The following is an 18,985-nucleotide window of genomic DNA, read 5'->3' on the forward strand; positions in this document are numbered from 1 at the left end:
TTTCTTCTCAAATTTCTGAAGCCCAAGCTTATTTAATGCCACGATTGTAAGGGAGTTGAATTACCACCACACAAAACTTTTATTTTCACCAATTATTTGTTAATTTAAAAGTCATGTTTTAAAAATATTATAACATTAAAAAATTACTATTTATAATTTGTTAATACATTAATTTTAATCAAGTGGTAGATAAAACTTAGATATTATTTAATTATTAGTCATGAGACAAAAGAGATGAAGATAATGAGAATAATGCATGAATTTCTTATTTTGAAATTATAAATATTTATTCTAAAATTATTCTAGAGATTTTTTTTATATTAATCAAGAATTGCATTAAAAAATAGCTATTTAGATAATGACAAAAAATCAGGAGTTTGGTTAAAAAAAACCAAAAAAACCAAAAAAACTAATATCTAACATAGTTTAACAACCTAAAAAACTAAATAAATTATCTTAGAAATAGATTTATTTTATATCTTTATCCTTATCTCTTCAACGAAATATATTTATATTTTTTATATTTATTTTTTTATTTCAAAAATCCAACTAAAATTCAAAATTTAAAAATTATGAGCCTGTTTGAATTTGGGGAAGCAGTTCAAAGTGTTTTTTTTATTTAGAAATGTATTAATTTTTTTTTAAAAAAATTATTTTTAACATAAATATATCAAAACAATGTAAAAACATAAAAATATATTTTATTTTAAATCAAAATTTTTTTAAATATTTATAAACACAAATTTACATTTCGTTCTCAAACAGATTTTACACATGAGCTAGAAAGAGTTTTCATAGGGTCTAATGCTAGTATGACGTGACATGTCTTGTAATATTCATTAAACAACCATCATCAACTTTTTTTAAGACACTAAACATTGATTTTCCTAGTCAAAAACAGACATTCAAGTACATCAAATGTTTCTTTTATAATATTCTTAATTCTTAATTTTTTTGTCAATTCAATCCTTCTCAGATTTGTTTAAATTCATGTGACCATGACCCAATTAGCCTGTGGATATTTAAAATTAATCATAGTAGTAATTAATTAAAGAGGCAAGTTTCTGTCACTGCACAGGATTTCACTTTAAAAAGGAATTAGCGAGGAAGGCCTGACTTTAGGTTAAAGCTTGCTAACCCCATTAAAGTTGTTGACGCGTTGCTAAAGCTGTCAAGTACAGTACTTTGGCATCACTCAACACACAAAAACAAAGGCAAAGGAAAGAATCAGAAAAAAGAGAGATAAAAAAAAGGACTGATATGAATATTCGGAGTACAATATGATTTTAATATCAAAAAAATCATTTCAACCTAATAAATTAAGTTATTAGGTGAAATTTTAAAATATAATTTATATTATTCTTTAATATATTTTCTCAAGTGAAAGCTCTTTGAACTTAAAATGTGCACAAGTCCATATTATCTTATGCTTGATTTTTATTAAATAAATAGAGATAATGAGATTTGAACTCATGACGACATGATCATCGAGACTCTAATACCTTGTCAAAGAACTATTTTAACTTAATAGCTTAAGCTGTTAGATGAGTTCTCAAGATATAATTTATATTATTCTCTAACATCTAATACATGAACAAATCATGTATTTAAAGAGTTATTTAGGTTGCATTTAGTTAACATAACACACACATACATATAAAAGAAACATGTGGTTAAAAATATAAAGATAAAAATATAAATTAAATTAATATTTATAATAGTTTTGGAGAGAATTTATACGATAAAAAAAGAAGATAATATATCTTCTCTATTCTTATTATATCCATCTTTTCTGCATTGAGATAATAATAAAAGGTTCGTTAAAAAACATAACAAAACAAAACGAGCACATGTATTGCTGATTTTTCTATTAAAAATCCATTAATGAAGATACAAATTAAGGGTTGAAAGGTGGATAGAACCAAAATTAAACGATATCTAAAAGAAGATTATTCCATGCTAATGATTAGACAAGAAGACAAGGGTAAGGTTCCTGTTTCTCTATCCAATCATTGGAGAAATTGTATGTCTTTGCTTCAAGTTTTTGTTTTATTTTCTTTCCTCTCTTAAAATATGAAGGTTTTATTGGAGAGTAAATGATGATTTTAATAATATTGATTACTATGTTAGATGGGAAAATTGATGAGCCAACATGACATGTTCTTCTAGCTTGTATAGTAGGATAAGTAGAATTTTGGTAGGTAGATGTTACTTGGCTCCATTAACTCATCAATTTTATATAAAACCCATGATTTTGTATATAGATTTTAATTGTTTTCTTCATCATTTCGTGAGTTTTGCCATTACGAAGGTTACATTCCTCGGGAAAATGCCTAGATAGTTGAGACTGGTTTTTCACCAGAACGTTTCATGTTAGATCCTAGAAAACACGGAGAGAGGCTTGGGATTTTAAGAGGAAGCTACCTCATTTTATTGCCTAGGACTCATCAGACCTCATGTTGAACCGAAAGAAAACAACTGATTCAGGTTATGATAGTGCAGAATAAGAAAAATAGGAAGATAAGGGCTTTGCCTAGGTTATCTCACTGCATGGGAAATGGCCATCTCAAAGCAGTTGATCCCATGTTAGCAAGCATCAAATTATTTCCAGAGTTGTAATTTGATGCTTCCTCACAATATACTACCGGAAACACCTAAAAGATGCCTGGCAAAACAAATAAAATCAGTGTCAGATCAATGAAAGCCCTTGTATTTGTGTTAGAAATCTATGAGCCTTTAGTTTTTGACAAGGGGGCCAACACCGATCATAAACACGATGAGATTTAACCACATCAACCTCTTGCAAACGGAAATCGGTGAAACTACAACACCAACCGTGTTTAAGAGAAATTGAGTGACATGTGCTAGAAGAGGAGACACATGGGGCAAATAGATTGACAATAGAACTTTATAAATCAAGAGGTACATAAAGCAATAAAGCCAAACTGCATGTCCATTCAGATAATAATAGAGAAGTAACAAAATGAGGGGAAACAAAGATTGTCTTTAGCCAGTGTATGTTGCATGCTTTTGAGGATCCTTAAAAATGTTAACATCAATTGTCCACGAGATAATTACACACACTAAATGTTAATGAATGGCGGGGCTGAGGATGATGGTTCATTTAACAGTTGTAATACACACAAGCACTTGCCGACAGTGCCCAGCCCTTGATCTGTTACTGCCTTGTTATTTATATTGATGCAAATCTTGTCACAAGGAAAACCACATGAAATCTATCATGATGGCAGCCAAGAAATGCAATATTTACTCTTATCGTCATCACCAATCAACATTTTCAATATTATTTCAAGTTGCCTGAACAACCTGTACTGATACATGCCACACATACTGTATATTTTCTGTAGGCTGCTTCTCAACCATAATGTTAGTACTTTTGTCACGTAAGCAAAGAATGGGTGTGTATGAGGCAGGACATGCTAGCAAGAGATAACCACTTATTTAAGGAATGATTGTAAACCTCCAATATACTTCCCATAAGACATGATCAACATATCTGCATGGACAAAACCCAACCAATGCTAGTTCCACCACGATTATTGCCCCTTACCAGCCAAGCTCAAGAATACTTTGTATTCACATTTTCAATTAAGAAGCAGAGATTGAACATCAATAAAAATAAATGACCTCAATTATTAAAGTCCCAGTCAGTATCATAAGATGGACCATCATGATGGCATTTTTATAGATCAAGGACACCAATAGGAATGTCCCCACACAAATTATGGTTTCATTCCTTTTAAGTTATCACCATCCATTTGTGGTTCAAGAAATTCTATTAACTGAAATGACACAAAAGGAAAGAGAGGGCAGTGGTAGGGTGTGCACCAATACTTTGAGAAAGTTAGTCCAAGGATGCCAGTAGATATGCCTCCTCATGCAAACTAATGCTTCCATCTTCTTGAGTGACCATCTTCGATGTATGGTTCAAGAAATCCTATGAACTGAAATGACACAAAAACAATGAGTGAGTTAAATCTTGGGCAGTGATAACAGGGTCAGAGTCAGCAGGTAAGCAAAAAGCCAATTGAATTCACATTGTTAAAAGGAAATATTTCTGAGGACAATAATTACAATCCAATTATGGGTTTTAGCACTAAAAGAAACAGTTATATGCATGCTTTCCTAAAGCAACCACTAGCACAGCTAGTAAAAAGGTTGAGAGAGATGGGAATGGATGGCTGTGCCATCATAACTAGAGATTGGAACTGCCAGCCTTACTGTTTGTCAGTGAATGGATAGAGTCAAAGCAACTGATTTCTTTGAATGTCTTTCTTTAATTTTTAGCTCAAAGGATTACCATAATCAGATGGAAAATGCTTTTGAAATGATATGTAGGCACTGTTGAGTAGTCAGTTTAAGAACAATAAAAATAACTTGATAAAATCCACACTCTTGAATCCCTTGATGCAAACAAAACCAGATTATTTGCCAGATAGTTCCTTGGAGAAACAATTCTACGAAGAGTTGCAGATGAGTGGTAAGCATTGTCCTAACTGATAAATCTAACTGAGAAACAATTCTAGTGTTTATTTCTTTTTTCTTTTTGGTTACAAAGAAGAGGTTCACACCTAAGATCTCTAGGGGGCAGGAGGGGGGTCATGGTGCCACTTGAGCTACCAGCTCTTTGGCTAGGATGTTATAGTTGAAGGTACTTCCAAGACAAGAACTGAGATACAACCTTGTATAAACCACACAAATCTCACAATAAGCTACTCTGATAATTTGAATGGATTCACCGCTGTCAATTTCATTAGGAATCCATCATTAGATGCACTCAGTTTAGGGGCACACAACAGGGTACCAAGCTGTTATCCAGAGAACAACATAGCATAGAGTAGGGTCTAAATGTGATTTGAGTGCTCTTATACATTGCCTTTGGTGCTCTCATTTTCTACTTTTTTGGATGTCTTCTCCAGGTTTTTCTTGCAATTTCTTCTCTATATATCAACATGTTCTTTTATCCACAAGAAAAGAAGGCCTCAATTAGCATAACTTTCGTGTTCTGCTTGAAAATTTTGCATACAGGTTTTTCTTGCAATTTCTTCTCTACATATCAACATGTTCTTTTATCCACAAGAAAAGAAGGCCTCAATTAGCATAACTTTCGTGTTCTGCTTGAAAATTTTGCATATTTTAAGCCTGAGCCAATCCTGATTCACATGAACACATTTTTGTTTTGTTTTCTAGCATGTTATCCATTCATGCATGCAGACACAAAGTTACAAGGAACACTACAATAGCATATATATACCTTAGTTCCATCCTTAGACCAACGTGCTCCATAACCATCAGCCACCCTTATCTCAAAAACAGCCCCATGTTGTGGAACAACATGAATGTTTGACCAGCAACAAGAAACTATTAAGCGACTGATGACATTCATTGCAAGCCTATTTTTTGTAGAATCTACAATATATCAGTTAGTAACCAGGCATATGATAGTAAGGCCAATAAAAGAAAAACTCTTTCTGCTCATGTGACACTAAATTCCTTAACAAAGAAAGGACCATATCCCTGCACAACCATGCAACTCATAAAACATATCCATTTTCTTATAATAAGTGATGACAATTAATAATGATATTATTGATGACTGTTGCTCCTGTTAAGAAGCATCTGTGGCAGAATTTGGGTAAGGGAATTATTCTGCTAGCTAAGGTTTTCATTGATTGATGCTAACCAGAGGTAGGATCATAGGAGAGAGGGGTTTGGTCAGAGTTTAAATAGTCAGGAGACTCTCCATGGAATTTTCCATAGATTATTGTGAGTTCTGTAGGTCAAGTTTTAGATTTAAAAAATGTTGTCCTGATTGTAAAGTGCTAGCAGGTGATGTTTGTGGTGCTGACAGTTCTAGAAGTGAATAGCAATCTTGTGAGAGTAAGTGGCTAGTGGTAACTGTTGAGTGGCTAAAAAGAAGAAGGGAGGAGAACACCTCACTGATGCAAGAAAATACATGTTAATCCTAAAATGCAACGGAAAAGAACAACATGCAAAAGATTAACGCATAAATGACTTCTGTACACAACAATAACATGAGAATTCTGGTTCAAGGGCTGAAATCCTAAAAGGTACTCACCACTTCCACCAAGAATACCCCAATATCTGTCTCTGCTCCTTTCAGCATGCTTTGCCAAGGCCCTTGCTCCATGAGTCAAGGCACTGCCTTTGATCTCAAGCCAATCAAGAAAAAATTCAGAATCATGAAGCACAAAATATTTACAAAATCAAGCTCGAGAAAATTCTAAAATTGGCACACATGAACTTGTTTAAGCATAATGAAATTGGAAGACAGCGTGCTTCCTTGACACTTTGACAAAAAGGAGAAAAAAGTAGGAAATGTGTCCATAGAGAATGAAAAAAAAATTGAATAAGTTCTGGGCTGCCACTGCTTGAGATGTCTCAAGGCAGCATGAATACTAAGTCCATCAACCAAGAGATTGTACCCTTTATACTGTATAATTCTCTCACGGATGCTAAATTGGAAGATAAATAGATTCACGTGGAAGATGATAAAGAGATTAACATCTCAAAATATTAAGAAGAAAACCAGGGTAGATGATTACCTTTCTACTAGAATAGTTGTTGTTTGCATTTTAATGGATATGTGGCTTGAGTTATGAGGTTTCTCTACTAAGATTTTTATTGAATCCAAATTTTGAACAGACCAATTCAATGCAATCCAGTTTCTTATATAAAAGGGTCCAGAAAGAGCTAAAAGAACACCTTTGGAGATAGCATAAAGCATGAAACAATTCATAACAAACCATAATTTTACATTTGGATTATAGGGGGAAATGAAGGATGAGAGAAGCGTTGATCTTGGTGGAGGTAGGGCATTAGAAACTGTTCCACCAGTATCTGCAAGACCCAGTAGCCTCCGTACACCTCCATAACTTAATCCCTGAATTAGAGACACCAAAATAATCAGAACTTTTAGCTCTCGGTGTCATTTTACAGGACATCTATGACTATTTCTAAACATGATGCACATGATATATACGATGTCACATACATATCCTGATGATCTGCAATATAAAAATCAGGCTTAAGTCTCACGCAATAAAACATAGGAATCACAAGAGTTCAGGAAAAACTCACAAACAGTATGCTAGACAAAGAAAGGTATGGCTGGGCAGTCAGTTTTGAAACACAGATTGCGAGGACACCATTAGACATTTCCTTTTCTTCTGTATAAAACTTCCTATAAATCTTGACACCTGGCTTGCCATCAAATCATAACAATTATACAATTCAGACCTTATAAATTCAAGAAAGCAATCGCAACAGTTTTTTCAATACATCTCTCATTCCAAACAATGCAAAGAATTTAAAAGATTACTTGGAGCAAAGAGTGTATTGTAAAGATTCTTCCAGAAATGCAAACCAGAACATTTTAGAAGTTTACAACCCAATTAACTGTTATGCACAAATAAAAGAACCCTACACCCTATACTTAACAAGTTAAATAAAGTCTTGGAGTTTAATTAACTCCCAGCATTACTTGTACTTAAGAGGCATGACAACTTAATTCTAGCAACTCATCATTGCAATGCCTCAACTAAGAACATCATTTTGACCGCAGAGACTAAACATCAACACAAAACTAGGTTTACCTTCTTCAACAGTTTTAACACCAGGAAGGACCTTCTCGAGATTCTCAGCTTGCAACATCTTCGAAAATGAAGCATATCTGCGAACATCCTGGAAATAGATAAAATTGTTTTATAGGCCAGACTGGAAATATAAATAAATGAATTTAACTTATAAATGTGGTCTCACCTCCACTTTAAGTACCACAATTTTGTTAACGAGAATCAAATCACCCGGCTCAATTCTAACAGCAGCAAAACAAGCCAAATATAAGCTACTACAACAGACATTCACCCACTTTCTAGCACAGAGTTCTTTAAAGATTGCACAATCATTAACTTGCAAATATTCATGATGGTGTACTTAAACCATATGGCAAATCATCTACCTTATGTAATCACCAGTAGCACACCTTCCTTCGATTGTTTTCCTCCCATCTATATACACAACCCCAGATTACTAAAGAACATGTCTTGAACCACATAAACAACAGACAATCCAAAAAAAAATTAAAAGCCAAAAACATGGGAAAACCCCATATCAAAGAAACAAAAATAATACCTTTCAAGAGTGAAAAGTAAGGTTCTTGAACATGAATTTCACAAGATATACCCTCCAAAACCTGATCAAGAGAAAAAAAACCCTTTAATCACCAATCAATATTAATTAAAGATACTCAAGAACCTACAACAAAAGCTTACATTTATCAATTCAAGTCCCTTCTCTTTAATTAACTGATCCCAATTCTCTTCTTTCTGCTTCAAGTTGCTATCTTTATCACCAAACACCATCTTCTCATAAGTTCTACATACAGCACCGGACTTTACAGACCGATACAAAGCTGAAGCTAAACGTTTATACAACGGATATAGAGCAACCCCATCAAAAGAATCTGCAGACCATTTGAGCATAAAAATCAAATCTTTAACTTGAAAAATAATTTCTTATATGGTTTTTATTACCTGTTGGTGTTGGTGTTGGTGTTGGTGTGGAGTGACATAACATGTCATTTGGGTATTCTTCGAGGAGGTTAATGCAGAAGTCTTTGGAGAGTCTTACATTGAATTCTAGGGTTTGGTTAATGTGGGATTCAAGAGTGAATTTTAGCAGCTCCTCTATCCTCTCTCTGTGTTTCTCCATTTTCGGTGTTCCTACTTGCCAATACCCTGTTCTGGCCATGGCTTGTTTTCTTTTGTTTATTTTGTCACGTGTGATGCATGTGATGTTTTGCTCTTCCATATTTAATAATGTTCATGCTTTTCCAATGATAATCTTTGGTAACGTTTGATTACTTCGCAGGGACAAAAGGTAAACATAAAAATATGCTTGGTTAAAGATATAGGGGTATAAAAAAAATATTTTAAGATAATTTTTAAGGGAATTTATATCTTTTTAAATTAGAAGGTTTAGAGAAGATAAGTTTTTAAAAATAATATTATTTTTTTATTTTTAAAATATTATTGTAAAACACTCTCTATTTTAAAATTGTTTAACTAAGACATATAAAAATAAAAATTATTATTATATAGTTTTAAAAACTGATTTGGGGTTAACTGAGGCAAAAGCTAGATCACAAATCGGGAGGGTTAGCACTACATTGACTTAAATCAATGTAAAGATAAACATTATTATTATTATAATTTTAAAATCTGATTTAAGATCAACAAAGACAAAGTTTAGGTCACAAGCTAGAAGAGTTAATATAGGTTGACTCAAGTCAACGTATAGATATAAATAATTATTATCATAATTTTAAAACCCAGCTCGGGAGTCATTCCGAGACAAGGTTGAGGTCACAGGTTTGAAGGGTCAAATTGATTAACCTAATTATATATATATATATATATATATATATATATATATATATATATATCAAAGCAACCTTGTTTTGATTATTTTTTTTTCCAAAAAAATCGATAGATTTTTTACTTGGGTTATTTATCAACCAAGTTCATAATTCTTCTATTTTTTTTTTTTTAACTCGGATCAATTCAAGCCTCCAGTCATTTCATTAAGTCATTTCTGATTTTATAACTATTGTTATTATAATATTATTAATTTCAACACTCAATATAAACTAAAGTAAAATAATAATAATACATTTGGTAATGTAAATTAGATTTTTTTTTATAATTTATTTTATTTTATCATATCTACCATAACCAAACAGAATACAAAGATGATCAATTTATCTTGTACATTACTATCAAAGATAATTTTATCTCCATCTTTTTTTCTTTTCTTTACTTTTTATCTTGTCTCCTCAGTTTATGTCTCTTTTGTCTCGGGACAATAATTAAACTTTATCTTATAGATTTAAAAAGATTAAAAGGTTGTTTGTTTTTGTTTTTGTTCGGGTGCGTTTTAAAAGTGTGTTTAGCTTGTAAAAACATCAAATTGATATTTTTTTTTTAATGATTTTGATATAAAAAATCTGAAAATTTATTTCAATGTAATTTTAAATGAAAAACACTTTTAAAAGGCATTTTACACATTAATATTAAACACATGGTAACTAACAAAAAGAAAAATCTGATCTTTTTAATATATATTTTTTAAAAAAATTATCACGAATCTTCAATGTGTAATAATATCTAAAACAAAATTGAAAACCTTTTTAAAAAAAGAAAATTCAAAATATGGGTTGTTTAAAACTCCATTCATGGTTTTTTCTTCTTTTTTTGGGTGCTTTTTTTTTTATTATTCTTCTTCGACGCCTACGGTAGAGATGAGAGGCATTCGGCTCTCAAAAGGGTTTGGGGTTTTATTATTAGTTTAGGGTGACATTGAAATTTTTGGAAACTTTATATTATAGAGGTACAAATAAATTTATAAAGGCCATGGATCGTGTATAAATTAACCACATAAATTGTTAAGGTTATTAGAGTTTATGAGTCAATAGATTCTTCTGAATTCCATGCTAAGGTATTCATAATCGAGAGACTGGCACCTAGAGAAGTACTGGAAAAGTCCTTGGCTGTCATGGCTACCCAGATTATTAGCCTTCTTTTGCCATCTTCATTTATGGATGTTAGTTGATCGTTATGAAACCATTAACATTGATTCTGTAATATGTGCATTTGATCTTGGAAACGAGAAATTTAGATCATTCTCACTCTCTGGATAACTATTGCTGGGATATAGAAATTAGAGTTTATGAAAACTCCATCTATTCTTGTGGTCTTGACGACGGCGACAGTTTTGAGCTATGGTTGATGAATGAGCATGGCGTCAAGGAATCACGGATCAAAATGCTTGTCATGGAGAGCAACAAGATTGACCCAGAGAAACCACAGGATGTTTTTTTTTATTTGGTTGCAAAAGAGGGGTTCTAACCTAGTTGTTCATTAGAAAAACTTGTTCGGTTTCGTGGTTAGGTCCTCCGCAGGATGCAATGAAATTGACATTGATGGAAGTTCTTCAGGAAATCCTGGTTGTGAGGTCGATAGCTTATGAATCTGGAAATCCATAATTCGACTAGTTTTAGGATTTAAGGCTTCACAGTCGCCATGATCAAGTGAAAATTGAGATCATGCATTCTTCAGCTTTATTTAATCAGAAGAAGAGCTTAAAAGAAGAGAGCTTTGAGAGGAAAGGACATCACACAGGGAACAAGTACAGGATCAGTTTCAGGACAATACAACATGAAATAGCTACATTTAGAACTGCGCAAGCTTTGAACTAAAATTAAAACAACAATTTCCAAGGAATACAACAATAACAATCCCATCAATTATTGTGTGGGATTAATAAAACTAAACAAGATTTAATCCTAGAATGACGATTTCAGGGAAGTTATAGTCTGTATCAAAGTGAGGATTAGAAGGAAAGCTGCAGCAACAGTTGCCGTACCTCTCCAAAGATTGCTGAAATAAACAAGTTCCAAGGTTGCCCTTCTACGGTTCCAGGGGTCCTCATAGTAGTCATTCAGCGTTTGGCAGATATCACTATAATAACAAGTTTTTTCACTACGTTGGCTAAGGTTGTTGATCAACTTTGAAACTGCGGCGTCATCACCTAGCCAGTTCTTAATAATTCCCTCTTCAGCTAGCAAAGCCACGTCTTCTGCCCTGTCAATAAGATGGTCCATAAACTTAAAGTAGTTGCTGATCATGTGAGCTTCACTCGGTTTGGAGCAGTACTCCCAGGCCATGACATTTCGTACAAAACGTTCCAAGGAATCATCAACTTCCAAGAGTGGTATTTTCAACACTCCGTTCTTAAAATGTACGTTGAACAAACACTTGTCTTTGGAGACCTGAAACTTCACTCCTCCTTTGCGAAGCGTGACGGCGCTATATTTCAGCTTGATAGGAGGCTTAGAGCAATTGTCTCGCTTGAGGGCTCCTTTCAACATTAATTTCATTAGTAAATCAGTGAAATGCCTTGCATCTGTCGGTGGTGTGGATTCTGGCCCTTGTGCAAATGGGTACTTTCCAAAATGACGGGTGGCAAGATTAAGAAAAGTAATGTTTTGTTCATCTTGATAAAACTCGCTATATATAGAGTCGATAACGGAGAAAGGTAGTTGGTTTTCAGGTAGCATCAAGTCTTCTCCTATGCAAGATATCATCCTGGTATCAACAGTTTGAGGAAAGGCATCATCATATGAATCCTTCAAAAACTCAATGATGAAGACAGCATCCAGCACGATCATCTCTACAAATTCTTGTGTATAGGTGAAGAAGCTCGCTGAATAACAGAGTCGGATACTCTTTTCTTTTTTCTGAATTCTTCTTAGAAAATTTGTAAATAGCTTATCATCCATGGCATTCCTTTTAAGGAACTCTCGTAGATATATATGCTTCATGGACTGTCCTCTTTCATGATCGCAGTGAAAAGGACCTATTGAAATCAGTTGTGGAGAGAAGGCTTCCGGATTTCTGTCTCGAAGTGAGTTGGGAACCCTGTAGATACAGCATTCACCAGCCCGGTCCTTTTGAGTGGGCACCTCCTTTATTAATCCTTTCAGATATCCCCAAGTGACCCTCCAATCTGGGCTCCAAATCATTTCTATCCCATAGTTTGTATCGTCATCAATGTCTGAAGCACTTGCCCTGTCCTCTTCAATAGTCGATGCACTTGCGCTTTCTACATCATTTTTCATGTTTGAATCACTTGCAGTAAATTTATCCTTTCCCATTCTGGATCGGTAACAAAACAAAACCAAGAATGAATGGCAGGTATATTGTTCAATTTTGAGTGTTATTTTTTCCAGAATAAGGCACTTTTGAGATATATTTTAACAAAAATAATATAGCAATTTCTTTATTATTTCACAATATTAAAGCACTTTTTGCCAACATGTAAATCTTAAGAGCGATGCTATAAGAAAATCGTATAAATTTCTTGTATAAAATGTGATAATTACTCTCTTCATTCTTGTCCAATTGTTTAATATTCTCGAGACTTGTACTTCACTGCTCATCACTAAACACAATAATGCAACTAAAAATATAATATAATTTATTTGGATGCATAGCATAATTTCTAAACTTTTAAATCCCGTCCTTTCTGCTTCATTAAGAGGTCATGATCAAGAAGGAACATAAGTTAAAATTGTGCATGAAACACTCCTAAGTAATAAGTTATGCTATTCAATTTCTTTGGATTGAGAATGCAGTTCAATCTACGACTTCTCATCCTTATATATATATATATATATAGTAACCGAGAGGGTGTGTTATAATAGCTAGTGCCAGCAAGTTGAAAGAAAAAAAGATAGTCTGAAACACAAAAAAGAAAGGTAAAGCATGAAAGTCTGAATCAAAACTTGCCAAAACTAGAATAAAAGACAACACACTATTTTAGAAGGATCGTTGGATATTTGTCCAGTTCAATATACTTTTCGGTAAAGCCGGTGTTAAGATAATACAAAAACTATGAATTTGTAAAGAACCATTTTAATTTAATATGCTATACAGCTAGATAAATACCATTGTCATTGCAATATATTTAAAAAAAGTGGGGTGGGGTTCATGTGAGTATTTTTGGTATAAACCAAAAACTAACAAACTAACAAAAGAAGGATTCATGCCACTAAAGACTATTGAGCACATGACATGGTATTAATCATACGATGCAGTGAATGAAGTGATGTGACACCCTTCTAATGATGAAGCTTGTAAACATTTTAATAATGTATATCCTCAGTTTTTAATTGAATTAAGGAACGTGTTTTTTGGGTTATGTACAAACAAATTCAATCTCTGGTCATTTGATGCTCTTTATTTTTGTTACCCAGTGATACTTACTATTTATAACTTGTTATCGAAAATGTGTATGAGGTTGGAATTTATATTTTTATCTACGGTCATACTTAATCCTAATAGTCTGTGTTAGAATATAGATATTTATTTTCGATCGTTGATTGATGAGTTAATGCAATTATAATAATCCAGGGCTTTGACTTATAATGTATCGAGAAAACATAATTTTCTTATGAAAGCAGTTTTTATGTGAATTATCAATGATTTTCCTGCTTATTGAATGGTTTCTAGTTAGAGCACCCGTAAAAAATTCACATGTTCATACTGTATGAAAAATACCAACGAAATAAAACATGTGAACTTTTTTTGGTATGCTTTGTTTGTCTGTAAATCCGTTGGTCAATTTATCACTGACAGACTCACTAATAGACTAGAAATTACAAAAGAGAGTTTTTTTGACAAACTATTTTCATTCATGAGCCTATTGGTAAAATACTTACCAACAGATTATGAGTTTAAATACCGACAGAAATTTTTGTTGATAAAACTGTTAAATTTAATACTAAATTAAAAAAAAAATTAACATATATAAAAATAAATAAATGATGTAAAACTAAATGATAACTAAGTGAATGAGCTGTAAAAAAAATCTTTTGCAAAAAATTAAAATGCCTCATATATACAGGCAAGAAAGCCTGAGCAAGAAACAAACTTCAACGATTTGTGAAATATCGTCTCCCACGTACAGACATAATTCTACATGTAGCTAAGCTTTTTAATGAAGAACAGAACTAGATTCGGAACGTGTAAGTAACAGAGTAGAAAGAACCTGTTGTTTAAGTAGTGAACCGGTACCGAGTTACCAGCATCAGCATTTCGCCTGATCAAAATCTAGAGGACTTCTCTCCGGTCTAAGCGCTCTCGCTCTCTCTCTCTCTCTCTCTCTCTCTGTATTAAAAAAGAAAAGAAAAAGAAAAAAACTAGTAAACCAGGGCTGACCTTGGAGAGATCGATGATCGGACAGCTATGATCCCAAGCAGCAGCCGGCCTCTTTCCTGTTGCAGCCTCTCTCTCTCCTTGTATGGCATCCTGCTCTTATCAACAGGGCTTGGGCCAAATATATAAGCAAGGACTGGTGATTACAAATCACGACAATAATACAAAGGCAAATATATTTACTAGTCAAGTCAATGGATAATTTATTTTTTTAAGAAAATACTATTTTTACTTTTTTTTTAATTATTGAGATAGGTTTTCCCTTTCTCCTGTTTTATTTTATTGTTAAATTATATGATTATTTTTATCCAACCATGTCACTAGTTTCGAAGAGTAGTTTTTTATAAAAAAAATTTTAATTTTATAATTTGATATTAAATTATTAAGCCTTGAGCTTTTAATTTTAATTTTATTTTTTTTATTTTTTTATGAGATATCTTGAGTTGCAGATTAGTAAATTAACTTAGGTTGGCTCGAAATTTTTTTTTCAATGTTTTTATTTTATTTTATCATTTAACATTAGATTATTGGGCCTTAAACTTTTTTTATTTTTTATATCTTTTATTTCTATGGGGTTATCTTGAGTTTCAGATTAGTTATAAGTTAACTTTGGGTGACTCAAATTTTTTTTTTTAATATTTTTTTTAATTTATCTGCTATCTTTTTTCTAAATCATTTCTAAAAAAATATATTTTTTTTATCCTGATCTAATGTTGTGAGTGTTGGGTAGGTTTAGTGAACTCGTGCTGACTTAAATTTTTTTCTTTAAAGTTTTTTTTTTAATTTTATCATTTGAAATTAGGATATTGATCTTTGAGATTTATAAGTTTTTTTCACCTTTTATTTTATTAAATATTATAATTTTATATCTCATATTAACTCAAGTAATCATTATCTAATTATCTTTTTATGTTAAAATAAATTTGACTTCATCAATGGCATGCCACGAGAAAAAAAATCTAGTAAATACCTATTTCTAAAAGTCAGTGAGAGAGAGTACCAGAGTGCTGGCATGTGACTAGTATGTATCTATACTAATTTTTTTTTTTCATTATTTTTTTTAATTTTTATTCCACTGTAAAAAGCATTTTAAAGTTAATTTTAACATCACTTTAAATTAAGCTTTTTATTTGAATGATTTTAGAAAAAAAAAAAGTCTTCACAGTGCATTAAAAAAAACTTAATAATTCTTTATTGTTAACTTTAAAATTGAAAATCTAAAATTTTTAAAATAAAGCAAGTATTTTTTACAATCAAGTCAATCTTAGAAAAGTTACTCATAGTTTTTTTTTTTTTTTTCTAAGATATTAATTACAGATACCTTATGCATCAGTGACATAGTATATTTTCATGGTCTTTTTAAATTATATTCGAAAACCACTAATCATTGGGATCCTAAGCATAAATGTTGTCGTGCCTTATTGTATAAACCCTTGTTATGCCAGTATAGCCAGCAATTAGTCATTGGATACTGTTTCGAAATTTAAAAAATAAAAAATATATTTTTTTGTTGTAAGAATATATAAATTCATAATAAAATTATTTTAAATATATTTATTTTGTATTTTTATATTTTATTTTCCAAAAAAAAAACGTGAAAGACATTTCGGCCCTACATTCAATTCCCATAGCTGTAAGTAGACCCTCTTGGCTTCAATGATTATATGAGAAGTGGCCAGAAATGAATATGTCTTAGATATTTTCTGCCTCTCTAGCTTTTTTCCACAGTTCTCAAGTGAAATAAGGGGGACTGGGACAGGGATGAAGTGATTTTTTCAAGGAAGTAGTTAAAATGTTGATTAATCTTCAGCACGATTGACTTCGTGATTAGATAGCCAAACAATTTCCAAGTTTCTAATTTCATTGATCTTCTTAAATGAAGAGATCAATTAGGCTAAGTAATTTCATTCATTTATGCGACTAGGAGAGCTTGCATGGAAACGATAGTTATATATCCTGTATTTTTAATAATAATAATTTTTTTATGAAAAATTTATTTTTTTTATGTTTTGAATTATTTTGATACGTTAATTTTAAAATAATTATTTTTTATAAAAAAATATTATTTTAATATAAAAAACTAATTTAAAAAATAATTACAAACATACTTTTAAAAGACAAGCTAAAATTAGGGATATTCTTGTAATCTCATGGAAAATGACACAAATATAAGAATAATTGAGGGGTGGGGGGTGTTTTCCAGCTATAAAGTACGTTGATGAGTGAACATTGGTGATCAACCCAGGAAGAAGGGAATTGAGTGAGAGATATAAAGGCCATGCTTAAATTCGCAAAGCTTCTTCACTGTAAAGGCTTGCACATAACATTTGTCAACACAGAATTCAATCACAAACGTATCCTTCGGTCATGAGGACCTGTTGCCATTGATAACCTGCCTGGCGTTCATTTTGAAACCATTCCTGATGGTCTTCCTCCTTCAGATATCGATGCCACCCAAGACCATACCTTCTCTTTGTGTCGCCTTGAACAAGAATTTTTTAGCACCCTTTAAAGATCTTCTTGTGAGGCTCCGAAACACTGTGTCCGAGAACAATCCTCCTGTTACTTCCATTGTTTCAGATCCTTTTGCTCCTTTCTCCATCCAAGCTGGGGAAGATGTTGGTCTTCCAGTTGTAATGTATGCTACTGTGAGTGCAATTGGTTACATAGGATTCAAGCAACTCTATGCTCTCAGAGAGAAAGGCTTCTCCCCAATCAAAGGTAATAAATTTGTACGTACACACTTGTTCTATTCATAGGCTGCATATTCCCCGCATTAACTTGTTGAATTCAGAGAAAAAAACTCTCTTGTTTAAAGCCCACTTCAAGTGTCAAAACCTTATTCAATGAAATTATCAGGTCTTACCAGGCTCTTGTTTGTGCTGCTTCAGGTTTTTTAAGCAGGGCAATGCACTTTATTTACCTTCTGCTGATGATAATCTTGGGATTCGCATTCTGAATGTCAAATATTTTGCTTGTAGTTTGGATTCGCATTCTGAATGTCAAATATTTTGCTTGTAGTTTGGAAAATGAATCAGATTATTAGTGAAACCTAATACATAGCCGCCAAGGAATGAGCATGGCGTCAAGGAATCACGGATCAAAATGCTTGTCATGGAGAGCAACAAGATTGACCCAGAGTAACCACAGTATGTTTTTTTTTTTTCTTTGGTTGCAAAAGAGGGGTTCGAACCTAGTTGTTCATTAGAAAACTGTTCGGTTTCATGGTTAGGTCCTCCGCAGGATGCAATGAAATTGACATTGATGGAAGTTCTTCAGGAAATCCTGGTTGTGAGGTCGATAGCTTATGAATCTGGAAATGCCGATGTTGACTTGTGGTATTTACATGGCATAATTCGACTAGTTTTAGGATTTAAGGCTTCACAGTAGGCATGATCAAGTGAAAATTGAGATGATGCATTCTTCAGCTTTATTTAATCAGAAGAAGAGCTTAAAAGAAGAGAGCTTTGAGAGGAAAGGACAGCACAAAGGGAACAAGTACAGGATCAGTTTCAGGACAATACACCAAGAAATAGCTACATTAGAACTACGCATGCTTTTAGTTAAAATAAAATAATGCTTTCGAAAAAAAAAACTTGAAAAAAGGCATAAATACCCCTTGATCAATGATTTTTATCTGATTGATTTAAAAAGGAATTTAAGTAATATTACTATACATTCAAATATATATATATAAAAAAAACTGAAAATAGCCCTGGGTTGAAGGCATGTATTTTTTTTTATTTGGTCTCTAAAAGCATTTTAATATTTTCATTATTCATATAAAAAAAATACCATGTTACCTTTCTAAGCTAGACTAAATGTTACTTGATTGAGGTGCAAAATAATAATTTTATTTTCAAATTCATAATAAAATGTGTCTTGTATCTTTTGCTAGAACAGTCAATACGACTTGACTCAAGTCAATATATAGATAAAAATGATTATTATTATAATTTTAAAATCTAGCTCGATAGTCAATCCGAGACAAGGTTGAGGTCACAAGTTAGGAGGGTCAAATTAACTGACCTAATTTATTTTTTTAATATCAAAGCAACCTTGTTTTGATTAATTTTTCTTCAAAAAGTCCATAGATTTTTTACTTGGGTTTTTGAACAACCAAGTGTATCCTTCCTCTATTTTATCTTAAACTCGGATCAATCCAA

General features: G+C 32.3%; 2 protein-coding genes across 8 annotated transcripts; both read right to left on the reverse strand.

Moving 5' to 3' along the window:
* Positions 1–2,927: 2,927 nt before the first annotated feature.
* Positions 2,928–8,808, reverse strand: LOC118032031 (uncharacterized). 6 transcript variants are annotated; one of them, XM_073410471.1, is made up of 11 exons: positions 8,577–8,808; positions 8,316–8,506; positions 8,176–8,236; positions 8,003–8,051; positions 7,804–7,858; positions 7,638–7,725; positions 7,123–7,241; positions 6,800–6,925; positions 6,101–6,194; positions 5,276–5,430; positions 2,928–3,958 (listed from the first exon to the last, which is right to left on the reverse strand). In XM_073410471.1, exons 1-11 carry the CDS (start codon positions 8,791–8,793, stop codon positions 3,866–3,868), a joined length of 1,248 nt encoding a protein of 415 aa, XP_073266572.1. In that variant the 5' UTR covers positions 8,794–8,808; the 3' UTR covers positions 2,928–3,865. The 6 variants fall into 6 exon arrangements, with proteins under 6 accessions (XP_073266572.1, XP_034892478.1, XP_073266573.1 ...); XM_035036587.2 differs by having other exon boundaries at positions 2,928–3,965; XM_073410472.1 differs by lacking the exon at positions 6,800–6,925.
* Positions 8,809–11,241: 2,433 nt separating this feature from the next.
* LOC118032030 (UPF0481 protein At3g47200-like) lies at positions 11,242–14,936 on the reverse strand. Of its 2 annotated transcripts, none has more exons than XM_035036586.2 (2): positions 14,823–14,936; positions 11,242–12,758 (listed from the first exon to the last, which is right to left on the reverse strand). In XM_035036586.2, the coding sequence occupies exons 1-2, from the start codon at positions 14,909–14,911 to the stop codon at positions 11,387–11,389; spliced, it is 1,461 nt and encodes a 486-aa protein (XP_034892477.2). In that variant the 5' UTR covers positions 14,912–14,936; the 3' UTR covers positions 11,242–11,386. The 2 variants fall into 2 exon arrangements, with proteins under 2 accessions (XP_034892477.2, XP_073266571.1); XM_073410470.1 differs by having other exon boundaries at positions 14,653–14,916.
* Between the last annotated feature and the right edge of the window lie 4,049 nt (positions 14,937–18,985).

This window comes from Populus alba, chromosome 7 (assembly GCF_005239225.2).
Source record: "Populus alba chromosome 7, ASM523922v2, whole genome shotgun sequence".
Taxonomy (NCBI): domain Eukaryota; kingdom Viridiplantae; phylum Streptophyta; class Magnoliopsida; order Malpighiales; family Salicaceae; genus Populus; species Populus alba.

Excerpts from the sequence above, each read along its gene's own strand:
- LOC118032031 (XM_073410471.1), bottom strand. The coding sequence starts at position 8,793 with ATGGCCAGAACAGGGTATTGGCAAGTAGGAACACCGAAAATGGAGAAA. Across the intron at positions 7,859-8,002 it reads GCTACTGGTGATTACATAAG|AATTGAGCCGGGTGATTTGA; the intron begins GTAGATGATTTG and ends TGCTGCTGTTAG. Across the intron at positions 7,726-7,803 it reads TTGTGGTACTTAAAGTGGAG|GATGTTCGCAGATATGCTTC; the intron begins GTGAGACCACAT and ends ATCTATTTCCAG.
- LOC118032030 (XM_035036586.2), bottom strand. The coding sequence starts at position 14,911 with ATGCCATACAAGGAGAGAGAGAGGCTGCAACAGGAAAGAGGCCGGCTG. Across the intron at positions 12,759-14,822 it reads CGATCATCGATCTCTCCAAG|AATGGGAAAGGATAAATTTA; the intron begins GTCAGCCCTGGT and ends TTACCGATCCAG.